Source organism: Styela clava, chromosome 2 (assembly GCF_964204865.1).
Source record: "Styela clava chromosome 2, kaStyClav1.hap1.2, whole genome shotgun sequence".
Taxonomy (NCBI): Eukaryota; Metazoa; Chordata; class Ascidiacea; order Stolidobranchia; family Styelidae; genus Styela; species Styela clava.
The window spans coordinates 19,935,552-19,948,341 of record NC_135251.1 but is presented as its reverse complement, the minus strand read 5'-3'; the positions used below and the strand labels follow the sequence as shown (position 1 = coordinate 19,948,341).

Here is a 12,790-nt window from a genome sequence, read left to right as displayed (position 1 = left end):
AGGCGAACGTTATTAGCGACTTTTTCAGTCTTCCAAAAATATCATAAGGGAGGGGGTTGGACCCCAAATTTATTAATATGTTTGTCAAGTGTCCAATTTACAGACTTAATACATATAATCTATATGTGAAATTTGGATTTATTTATGCCTTGTTTTTAAATCTATTATAAAAGGTTTAGCGTTTGAATTAAGTAAAGTAATTTTAACTTACTCAGGAACATTAATCGGTAAGTAACAGTGTGTATTTTGTTTGGTTTATTTTGAAAATTTATTGTGGGGTTCAGTGAATAATAGCCAGCCTTTTACGGGCTCCGTAACACCAAAAGTTTAAGAACCCCTGATGTTCTAAATTCGCAGTAAGATCCGCGATACCATGCTATAAATGGTTATCAGAATCAAACAGTGATAAGGTAATCAGTATAACCTTGAGATAGGATTTTTTTATTTATGCCGGGGGAGTGAAAACCCGATAAGACAATTTAATCCGATGGCAAATCAGGGCCACCCGTGCAATTGCCTGTCCATGTCGGGCATTGAAATATTTACCAGTTTCAGATTCAGATTAAGATAATTTTTTTTGTCGTACATGAAACATTGCAAACACAAACAATAATAAATCAACGAGTAAAAAAAAACATACGCACAATGTTTCGACCGTCAGATCACAATCTACAAATATATTCACACCAAGCGAAGCAGTACAGTAGGACACAAAATGGCGTCCAATGCCCGCAAAACGTTTAATGACGTCATGGCAAACAAAAACAAATATCACAGAGCTAACAGAAATATTTAAGATGAATAAAAGTAATAGCCTTCTGGGGAAAAAAAATTATCTTTAACCACTGAAAATTTCAAAGCAATTGGTCCAGTATTCGAAGAGAAAAGCGGATTTTTAAGATTTCCACTGGGTGTGTTATTCTGTGTCAAATACCAAGAACAACAAGAACAACATAATATTGAAACGATCGTTATGTCCACCACGTGTCCAATAACAACAACCCTTATGAACCAATAACCACGAGAAGAGTCGCACTTCGGATTCAGATAACGTGCAGTTTAATAACAAGCAAAACAGTTAACTGAATAGCCATAGCCGCGTAGGCTACATGTGATGAGTAAGACGGCGCGATTGAATACAATCGAATAATTATTTTTAGATTGAAAGTGCAAGAAAATGCCGGAGTTTTATACGTAAAAAGAAGAAAAATAATAACTTCAACAACAACAGAATAATAATAAAACGATCCATAGGTCCGCATCTTGCCGAATAAGAAAAAACATAATTTCGGTACGACATATCGACTCCACATAAATCGATTGTGAGATCACGGCTCAAATATTAAGCCTATGTTAAGGCATTTAAACGTCTTATATTCAGTCTCATCTACAAGGAGACTAGTCCAAGCTTTACTTTGTTAGAACTTATCTTCAGTCTCAAACACAGTAGTTATGTAAGAATATGTTATATTCTTGCATCCGAGTTGTACGGTTCTAGTAAAGCTATTATCGAAAGAACATCAATAAATATGTATCAAGAAATATGTAACGAACGTAACGTATACTTCTTGAACGTATGTATGTATTCCATTAACATCTTAAAATATTGACAGTGCAGTATGGGCTACGGAAAAGCACTACTATTGATGACAGAGTCGACACAGATTCGGCCCAGGCAAAAATTACTGCGAATTTCAGTGATATAATGAATTTATACAGCTTGAAACCACCAGATAGAATACACTAGATAACTTGAGCTAATTTTAGCCAAAGAAGAACATAAAAATGATATTAACATCAGGATAGTATCGTGTCGGTAATCGTTTGTATTTTATACATTTTAGATACACAAAAGTTTCCATGGCGGCCATATCAACCAATCAATCAGAAATATTCGTTACAGCGTTATGCATAGTCTCACATGAAACAGACATGAATTACGATCACGTAATCACAATGCTTGTTACAACGTTTTTTCGTCTATGTCAAATAACTTTTAAATGTCTTAAAGCTATGAATTTGATACGAACTTAAGATTATTATTACCATAAACGCAGACTTTACAACATTTCAGTCACGTCTGTCTGAATTATATAATCGTCTCAGACATATTTGACATTGGGCACGAGTACAAAAATACCCAAAAACGACAGAATCACTGATATTTCACTAAATTTTTGTTGTCACACTTTTCAAGAAAGCGTTCGTTATATCATTCATGAGGTCTAATGAATATTAGTATATGGTTACGATCGCTGGTTACTTACAAAAAAATCCATAATCACATAATAATTAAAATACTGTTATTTTGACTGACTCAAGCACAACATCAGCCGATAATTAAAAAGACAGTTATTTCATTTTTGAGTCTGTAATTTTAAAAATTAACATTTAAAGACAAAAATATTGATAAATCAATCGATATTATATATATTTCAATGCTTAACAAATTTCTTCCTTATAGTAATATTTATAGGCAAGTAAACCGTGATAATTTCGTTTCAATTTTTTTTCTGATACGTAATAAAATGAAGTTTTCGAACATAAATATAACGTACAATTCAGCAGAATACGAGGAAAATTATTAATTTGTTATCCCAGATGTCATGTATATATAGGTAGAGGATGGATATAGAAAGTCTATACAAACGTGAGGAACAACACATTCTACTAGTGTAGTTAGGTAACGATACGTAAGTACACAGCCAATATGATCATTTATAATCGATCAAATATTCCTTAACAGGCAATTGGATATGCATATAAACTACTATGCATAAACAGCAATTCAAGCTATGTGTATGAACAGATGTCATTTTGTTTATTTCGCGAAGTATTTACGTTTATGAAGAAGCTTCGCTGACAAAACGTGATAATGATTCTTATTTATAATACATTTTGTACGGATTAAATTGCAGTGTTCCAATATGTTCTGAGTGTGAAGAGATGGTGTCATCATCCAGTGGATGATTCTGCTTGTTTCGTGCGCGTAAGTTGTAAAAATACGCAAGCACACGGCTGTACATGCATAAAACTCGATTGGCTGTTAGGTATATATCCAGTGGTGGGATTCAGCCGATTCGCACCGGTTCTATAGAACCGTCTCGCGGAATTTCATGAGATCAGCGAACCGGTTAGCATGTTAGCTGGTTCATTTACTAAATAAATATGACTTTTTGTAACAGAACCGGCTGAAAAATATGACTTTTGTGATAGAACCGGCTGACAAAAAATTTGAATCCCACCACTGTATATACCCCCTGATGCATATAGCATTGGTTGTTAGCTAGTAGTTTGAATGTACATATTTACGTATGAATTGGCGGTTTATGCATTCTTTTGATTGTATAGGCATAGCCTTGACAGCCTATCGTATTGCGGAATTGTAATAATATCATTTGACATTAATTTCAAAATACGTTTGGCCTAGTGTTGATCTTTGACTGCCAGATACGAAGGAAACATGCTGTCCGCCTAAAAAAATGTTAAAAAAATTAAAAAATATTTATTAAACAGTATATATACCATATATATTTATTAAACTGTATATATATCCTTTACACGAATCGATCAGAACTTCATAATTGTCACGTGATATGAAAAGGCTTTCCACCTTCATTCCAGCAAAAATGATTGCTCTTAATATAAATTACAATTACCTATACGGCATATTATAATCGTTAGATCCTCAGAAAGTGCAATGAACTAATTAGTGGTTAAATAATCCAGGTTCAAATCCCATGCATAACAATTATCATATATAAGACTTTCTTTGTGTATAACAATTTTATTGAAGCAGGTTTTAATAACTAAAACAGCAAATATAATTAGTTTTTAATTCCATGTAGGAAAACTCCTATTATCGTCTACTTAAGATATTATTTATCAACATAGCTGTCAATTCGTTATCATGAATGGAACAATAGCGCAATGAAAAATAATAACAAGAACAAAGTATTGTGTAATCGTAATATCTTACGTAAACTTTGAAAATGCCGCATTGTCTTTTAACAAACTAAATGATTATTACCCATGGTTGGACTGTCAATGAAAAACGATGATTTATTTCAGGCCCAAGGTTGGAGATGAGTATACGCAGTTGGTAATTCAAACTCAAAATTGATCACCAACATACACCAGCAATTAAATATTTAGAACGCGAAGAGTTCGTTAGTCTAGCCCACTTGATCTGCTTGGTGCAAAATGCCCGAGGGCGTTCAACGCCTATTCAGGTTTCAGAGAAGAATCACGCGGTACTAACTACGTAACGCAACGGCGTATGAGTTGAGAGAAAGAGCTTTTAAGTTTGGCAAAGAGCGGCAGGAGATATAAGATCAAATTCAGGCCTGGGTGTGGTCAGTTGAACTGAGTTCGGGACGAGCAATTTGGCTAGAATTGTTTTTACAGGTCATCACTTATTTATGGAGGAAAGAAAGAGGAGTCTTTTATGCACGGGTTAGGCAAAATTAGGCAGTTTGTGGAATTCAGCTGAAGGTAGACTTGTGTTATAAGAACCGATTTTTGCTGGAAAGTGCATCAAAGCATAGTTTTTGACTTGAATTGAAATTTCAAGTTTAGAAGAAATTAAAAGTTTGAAGTTTTCAATTTCTCCAGCAATGTTGAATGACAAAATTTTTCGTGCTGGTACTCGTCCTGAGTCATTTGGAGAATGTAAAAAATAATTTTTAAATAAATAATCATGGCAAAAAGTGTTTCTAATTTCGTGTTCCAGCTGGAAAGCATTGTCCTTTTTTTAAAATTACCTCATGTGTAGTTAGCTTACGAGACCTAATAATCCAACCATTTCCTAAAAGAGTAGTAGGCCTACTGCCGGCAGATTGTTAAAAATTCAATATATATACGTCAAAGAGAGCATGAGATTATCGTGTCATTTATGTCGCCTGCGCTTGCCATGTAGCTTAGATATTTGATCTGATTATGCCATAAAGGTCAGATGTACAGTTAAAATTTGATACAAAGCATGACATTCAGAGAAATTGAGAACGATATTGCGACTTGTTTCTGCTTGTCTTGGATGTACAACGTTTGCAAGTCACTGTATCCATCAAACTCAGAGTTCAAACGTATCTAGATAAATTCTATACCAAAACCCAAATTATACAGTATCAACTAAAATGTTGTCATTTCAGGTATTTGATATAGATAACTTATAAATTAAATATGAATTACGTTCTCGGTGCCTTCCTCGTATTTGGGGCAATAATGTCAGAAGCATTTGTGACGGACAATGGGTGTGGAATATTGAAATCATGTGTATATTTTCCTATGGAATGCGATATCAACTCTGATTCTGACTGTAGATTTACTGCTTGGTCATTGGTAAGACATCAATATGAGCCCATTTGTTTGTTTTTATTGCTTTAAATAAACAGAATATCATACACATAGTAATATGCCTGCCTGTCAAACTTCAGGTTCATACATTATGTAAAACGAGATTTTGCTGTTTTGTTCACACAAATTCAAGATTCTCTTAAGCGTAGGCCTTCTGAGATAAATAACATGAAGCTCATATATATTTGCTTTAGCATTAATTCATTATTTATAGCAAGTAATTCATTATTTACAAATTTTTTATTTCTTCATATGCGTATGTGCCACATTTGCCATTGTATATGTTTTACTTTTTGCATAAAAACAGGTAATTTATTAATTAATTAGACCCATTCTACTACAAATGAGTTGAATAATCAATCACATTCTTATATTCCCATAAGTTTCAGGATGTTGGAATGATGTATCCCATGTAATTTGCATGGCGCATAATTTGATCACGTTTATGGACAGAAATCACCACATCGCGCAGCCACGATATGTCTTGAAATTGCTTGGTTAATAAAATTGTAACGTGTTCAATTGCAGTCAGATGCTCCAGACTCTATCGACATTGAACTTCGAAGTGGAAAGCTCCCGTCAGAACCATCATATATGGCTGTTGCACTAGGAACATCCTCCAAGATGACAAATGCAGACTTGTATTTTTGCACAAATAGTGGACTCGGAAGCGGTTTCATCGACCAGCCATACAACCAGCCCCTGGAACTTCCACTCGAGGTGAGTATTACATTTCATCACATTGCTCTATTTTTGTGATGTAAGTATTATTCTGACCGCTTCTGGTTTACTCTATGTATGATTGAAATGGAAGAAGACAGTATCACCAAATTTTTGTTCAATGTTCACGCACTTTTGTGGTAACAAAAAATCCTGACAATTTTAGAATTATACGAAATTATATTCTTCGCGAGATGACGTAAAATCGTCCTGATTCTGTAACACGGAATTCAAGCAATGTTATTCTGCATGTGATGACTTTGTTAATTTGCATAATGGCCTCAAAGACTAACTTATTCTGGATAATACGTCAGTTCACGGTACCGGATAAAGCAAGATGACTTCTCAGGGTATATTTATTAATTTCACGACTTGGGAGAAAAACATTATTAGCAATGTATATATTTCAATACTCAGCCGATTTTGCTGGCCCGGTTATTAAAAACTACTCTGCGGGTTACCAACTATTCATCGCACGCATCAAACTTTATTTATGACAAATTATTGGTGTTTTCTAATTCATAGGAAGGTTTAACTTTGGAAAAAGTTGCTGTCGTGAATGGATCTCTTCATTGCAAGTTCACTCGACCTTTGTCTGTTACAAAAACGGTTGGTGACACTGATCGTCAATTTAATTTGTCTTCAACAGAATTTCATTTGTTAGTTGCACAAGGAAAATTGGACGGTATGCATTTTACGTTATTCATACAAACAAAGTACATTTTAATCTAAAGATATATTAGTTAACAAATCGTCAGAGATGCATTGTGATTGATACTTATTGTGTGTGAAATTAGAAATATTGTTTCTTTTAGCCATGACCTTATTTCAAATAGTGTAGCCAGTTTTTAATACATTCTGTAAAATTACTTGAACCCAATCTAACCCAATAATTCAGAATGACAAAATTAAAAAAAAATTGAAATTTGAAAGGAATATATTTTCAAAAATTTCAATCGTTAATGTTCGAGTTTGGTATTCATGAAAAGTGGATTTTGCCACAAAAGTATGTAATGGTCCCCTTTTATGATATGTTTTACATAAATTAACAAACTGCTAACAGGAGGTATCATATCTTATCACGATTGGAGAGCATCCTCAGCAAACAAAATCAACTTCGTTGTCAACTTTGGAGTGGAAGAAAGTTTGAAAAATATACCACTACCGTCCATAAACGAGACACAGACACCAGCACCTACTACCCCAGGTTTGCCAACTACAGAAAAAGTAAATGTGATGGAAAGTAAAACAATGGGAACTCCCGAGCCGGTAGATGGAACAACAAAAATGGCCAAAGTTGACTCGGAGTCTGAATTAACCACTAAGAAGGCCATGGTGCCCTCGTCACAACCACAAGTGGAAACTACATCCAGTGGATTCTACCCAATGGTTATGTCGAGCTGGTATGCTTTTTTTAATCTCTGTTTCAATGTTCCTTCTTTATGTACTAGTATAAACTTCAATTTTAAATGTCAAATCCTGTTTTTTATCACATTATTGTACATTTAAATATAAATATATATTATGGTTATACAATCCTCATTACGCATAGATATAATCGAATATTAATCGAATCGAATTTGATACAATTGAATAATTTTTCTATTATATTTGGATGTATGCTATTTTTTGCTTTTGTATAACCCAAATTTTAAATACGTACACTACACTTATAAATGAGTTGAAGTTGAATGAATGAGTTGAAGTGCATTTCCCATGTTTTTTAATGTCATGAACTTGATTTATCAATGTTTGTTTTTATATTTCACAGGTCCGTTCTCCTTGTCGCTGCTGTTTTCATGGGGCAGATGGCTACACTTTGAATCATTCGAAATGACGATGTTTGTGAACAGTATTAAAAGACAATATCTGCCATTGATTTCTAACTTGTTGTACTAGGAAAAAGATAAAATTTGATGTTGCATGTGACTTTAGTTATCTTGAAAAGAGTAAATTTTCATTTAAATATTTAGATGTAGCACTATCTTGCTAGACTTTGTGTGTAAGTTCTATTCATAATATTTATAATTTTAAAGAGCATTTCGCGATAAAACTATCTATTAGCAGAATTAGTGGATCAACATAGTTCATACTTTATTCTCTATGACTAGACACGTTCAAACAATATCATATACAAGTAAGTTCAGTAGTGATTACGAAATTAAAAGATCAACGAAATCAATTTTGTCAAACAAAATACAAAAAGCTATCGCCCATTTGTGGAGGCTGAAAAAACATTTATCTCGCTGCAATTTTGTTGTTGTCATGGCGACTTCTTTGTTTTGCTTGGACAAATATTACATTTATCTTTTCGTCGCCTTTATTGTTCGTTTTGATTTTGTGCCTTTTACTGTTTTTACTAACTTCTTTCGAATATGATTAAGTAAAGTATATCGTGATTTAATTTGTCTGCCTAATTGTTTCTGGAATGATATCGAAAATTTGAAGTCATTTTACAGCTTCAATATAATGAAAATAAGCAGTGGCGTTAGAGGTATAGTTTAGCATCAAATGAAAACTACTGTATATAAGAAAATACAATTTCTGTTGATCTTTCAGACTTTAAAATAGAAATACTTAGTAGTTTAGCGTTAGTCAAAACGTATAAAATGTTGGTGAGCTTATTGAAGATATGTCTTTAAAATGATGCAAATTCCGCGGAAGTCAAAGTATAAAATTAATAATTGAAAGACGGCAATCAATAACATGTCACCACGTGGTGGCGGAGAAGAAATAAGACAGGGGTTCTCAATCTTTTGGTGTTGCGGAGCCCTTGAAATAGTTGACTATTATTCACGGAGCCCCAAAATAAATGTTAAAATTGTTACTTTCAGATTAATATTTTTGAGCAAGTTAGAAGTACTTTACTTCAGTTAAATGCTGAACCTTTTTTAATAGGGTTAATACAAGTTATACATAAATCTAAATTTCAAACACAAGTTATATATACTGGAGCTGTAAATTTGACACTTGGCAACATATTAATAAATTAGGGGTCGAATCTTTTCCCGGTACTCCTGAAGTATGCGCACCAAGATGTCGCATAACCCGAACCCTAACCTGGTACACAATCTGAGTTCAGGTTGTGAGTCATCTTGGTGCGCATACTCCAGGAGGTCCTTTTTAACATTTTTGAAGAACTTAAAAGGCGCATTTTGTTACAATCGCCAATTTTTTTCGTCAGCATGGCGTGTTTTTGAATCTTTAAACTCTTTACGCCGGTGTTTAATCTCCCTAAATCAAAAATTTCCCTCGGCATATACATGTATTGTTACACAATGACGACGTTATTTGCTTTTTTGTTCTCGTGGGGAATTATGGGTTCAATGTGAAAAACATGTTACCATAATATAGTCATCGGCGAAGAAATGCTAAAAATAATAATTAATAAAGAGGTAAATCCGCAACTCAAATTTCTTGATTGAAAAGCGGCATTCTAAAATATTAAAACTGAAACTTAAAATGGAAGATCACACGTTTGGTTTTAGCAGACTTTTATAGACATTGAAAATCACAAAATTTGGTGTTATGTTAGGTTTTCATCGTAGTAACTGCGAAATCGAAACAATCAATTGTGAAACGAGAATATCGGTCAGAGACTGAAGACTTATCGATCGAAAGTTAGGGGATCCCCCAAAACAGCGCTCTCACTCCATAGTGACACCTTGTGTCCCACCACTAATCAATTAATAATTCGCTAATTATACGACATTATTCATCCGAAATCAATAGGCTTTTGGTTCGACATATAATGAATGCACATGCAAAATCTTGAGCAGAACCAATCTCGCTTTCGTGAGATATCGCGTGCAGGTAACAGACAAACAGACAAATACCTATCAACATACTTACCGATTAAAATCGATAAGTAACAATTGAAATCGAAACAAACAACAGTCAATTGTGCGCGCGATGTACCTTTTTTCCCATTCTGAAACTACCGACGGAGACGAATGCAATAAAATAAATTTCAATTGTTCGTATTTTGCCCAGAAATTGTGATATTTTAGAATAGTAATCTTTCATTTCAGTAATCCTAATAGTAATCTCGAATCAAACGTGAGTAACGATGAGCACAATTACATTATACCGACGAGACACGTTAAATTAGCGGTTCTCAACCTGTGGTACGCGTACCACTAGTGGTGCGCGTGAGCTTTTCAAGTGGTACGCAAGCAGTTTTGAATTATTGCAACAATTAACTTTTGAGTTGACTAAAATATGGCTAAACGATTTCTCTTTAAACGAGAATTCAGGAATGCTATCAAAGTTTGCGCAGCACTCATATCTGATCCCGATGTGAAATATGGAAATGTCGAGTTGGAAGATTCAATTCTATCTGATCTACGCGATGCAGGTAGAGAAGACGAATCATACCGAGATCTCAGACAAATAGTTCTGAATGGATTTCCTTTGGATAGAAAACTTTTGAAAAATTCTTTGCGTCCATACTGGCAAGTCAGAGATGTCAGTCGAAAACGATTTGATACTTTTGGGTTCCAGAATCGTGATTCTAAATCCAGGAGACGTGAAGTGTTGCAGAAATTACATGCGTATCACCAGGGCGTTGAAAGAACAAAAAGACGTGCAAGACAAGCGGTTTACTGGCCTGCTATATCCAGTGATATTGAAAACACTGTATACAGTTGTCAGAAATGTCAAGAGAATAGAGCCAGTTTGTCGAAAGAACCGTTGATCGCAAGTGCAAATCCGTCGAGACCATTTGAGGACGTTTCTTGTGATCTATTTTCTCGTGCTGGACAGATATTCGGGATGGCCGTGTATTCATTCATGGGCAGAACATCCAACTTCTCGCCAAGTCGTCAGAGTTCTACGAAAGTGGTTTGTTGATCTATCAGTGCCCGTCCGTTTAAGATGTGATGGAGGCCCTCAGTTTAAATCACGAATGTTTCTGGATTTTCTGAAACGCTGGGGAGTGAAAGAAGGATTTTCTACGCCATTTTACTCACAGAGCAACGGACATGCCGAAGCTGGTGTGAAAGCTATGAAAACACTTGTCAAAAAGTCATGCCATAATGGAAATATTGATGACGAATCTTTTCTACAAGGCTTACTCGAATGGAGAAATACTCCGAAGAAAACGGGATTTTCACCGGCAGAAATCTTATTTGGTCATCAAATCAGATCTATCTTTCCCGTCCACTACCGAGGATATGCGGACAGAACCAAAGATATTCTCAATGAGCTTGATAATACTCAGAAAATTATCAAGTCGAAAAGCAAAATGAGATATGACAGAAATACTCATATCTTGAAGCCACTGCAAGCTGGACAACATGTACGAGTCCAAGATGTAACAATGAAACGTTGGGACAAATCTGGTGTCATTGTTGGTAGAGGCCAACACCGAGATTACTACGTCAAACTCCCAAATGGCCGAACATATTGGCGAAATAGAAAATTTCTGTTTCCTGTAAAATATGTTCCGGTTCTTGAAGAGGAGAAAGAGAAAGTTGGTACTATTAGACCAGAAGAGAAAGTCAAAATCAAGAAACAACCTGTTCCAGTTAGACGGAGTTCGCGAACTGCAAGAGGAGTACCACCTCTACGCTTCGGACAATATAATTGACCATACAGTTTAAACCTGATAAAGTTTTAAAGAATTTGAAACTTAAAGGGGGAGATGTTATATTCGCGTCTGGCCATTGTTTACGTGTGACGAGAAGTCCCGAGAAAGTAATCAACTGCCACCCTCGTACGCGATCCGCCCAGGCACTTGTCGAATGTTTATCTGGCGTGCGGTACTGCTTTGTTTTGTCTTACCGTTATAATTGAAGTCTCATGTTATGCTGTATTAAATCTTGTGTGTATCACTCACTGGGTCTTTTCTGAACTTGCGAGCGTAGAACAGAACACTTCCATACTTAATGCATTCACTGAACGATTTTATAGCGTTACCAGTCCTTGTCTTTATAGCTCGCCCGCTGTTGCCCACCTAAAAGGAAACGAGACGGGCATGATGTCGTTTACGTGTTACGTCCACAATGTATCTACATTAAGAAATCGGCAACGAAGGTAGCGTTTTGCGGGAGTGGTCGACGCGTATCGAGATTTGCGATAATTCGATTTGTTCGTGATGATTAAAGCTATTCAGAAAATAATAACATATATTTGCGTAATGTCGGTCGACCACTATGCTTTTAGAAAAAAAAGGCACACCTAAAAACATTTCACATGAAGAAAAACTATCATATAATGTGCCAGGCAAAAATTGAAATGGATGGGACATAAAATAATAACATATATTTGCATGATAAAATGCAGAGGTGGGCACCCATTATACGTAAAAAGGCACACATACCACATAAAAAACATGTACATGCCAAATCATAGACAAACACAATTACCTTCAACTTTTGCTGCTGTTCCGTTTCCAATACAGGATTGCAAATGAAGCATCAAAAAAAGGTTTTGCAACACGTAGCTCTGCAGCGGCTCACAGCCGATTTGTTTGCTTCGTTTTAATTAAAGCTATAGAAGAAACTGGTTGGAAATTCGGAAAACAGTTTGAGAGCTCAAGAATGAATTATGACAATGATTATTTTATAAATCTGGACTGTAAAGTAGAGGTTTCATCATACCAATCCCTCTGCAGTTGCGAAAAAAAGCGAAAAGTTTGATTACTCGGTGCTAAAATGTCGCCGGGCCATCAATACCGCACTTATCAAACAGCAATATGAGAGCGAAATGGAAA

General features: G+C 35.1%; 1 protein-coding gene across 1 annotated transcript; it reads left to right on the top strand.

Annotated features, from left to right (window-relative positions):
• Window positions 1-5,145: 5,145 nt before the first annotated feature.
• LOC120335905 (putative ferric-chelate reductase 1) lies at window positions 5,146-8,479 on the top strand. The gene is made up of 5 exons (XM_039403525.2): window positions 5,146-5,340; window positions 5,884-6,075; window positions 6,601-6,760; window positions 7,139-7,478; window positions 7,847-8,479. Exons 1-5 carry the CDS (start codon window positions 5,182-5,184, stop codon window positions 7,896-7,898), a joined length of 903 nt encoding a protein of 300 aa, XP_039259459.1. The 5' UTR covers window positions 5,146-5,181; the 3' UTR covers window positions 7,899-8,479.
• The last annotated feature ends 4,311 nt before the right edge of the window (window positions 8,480-12,790 follow it).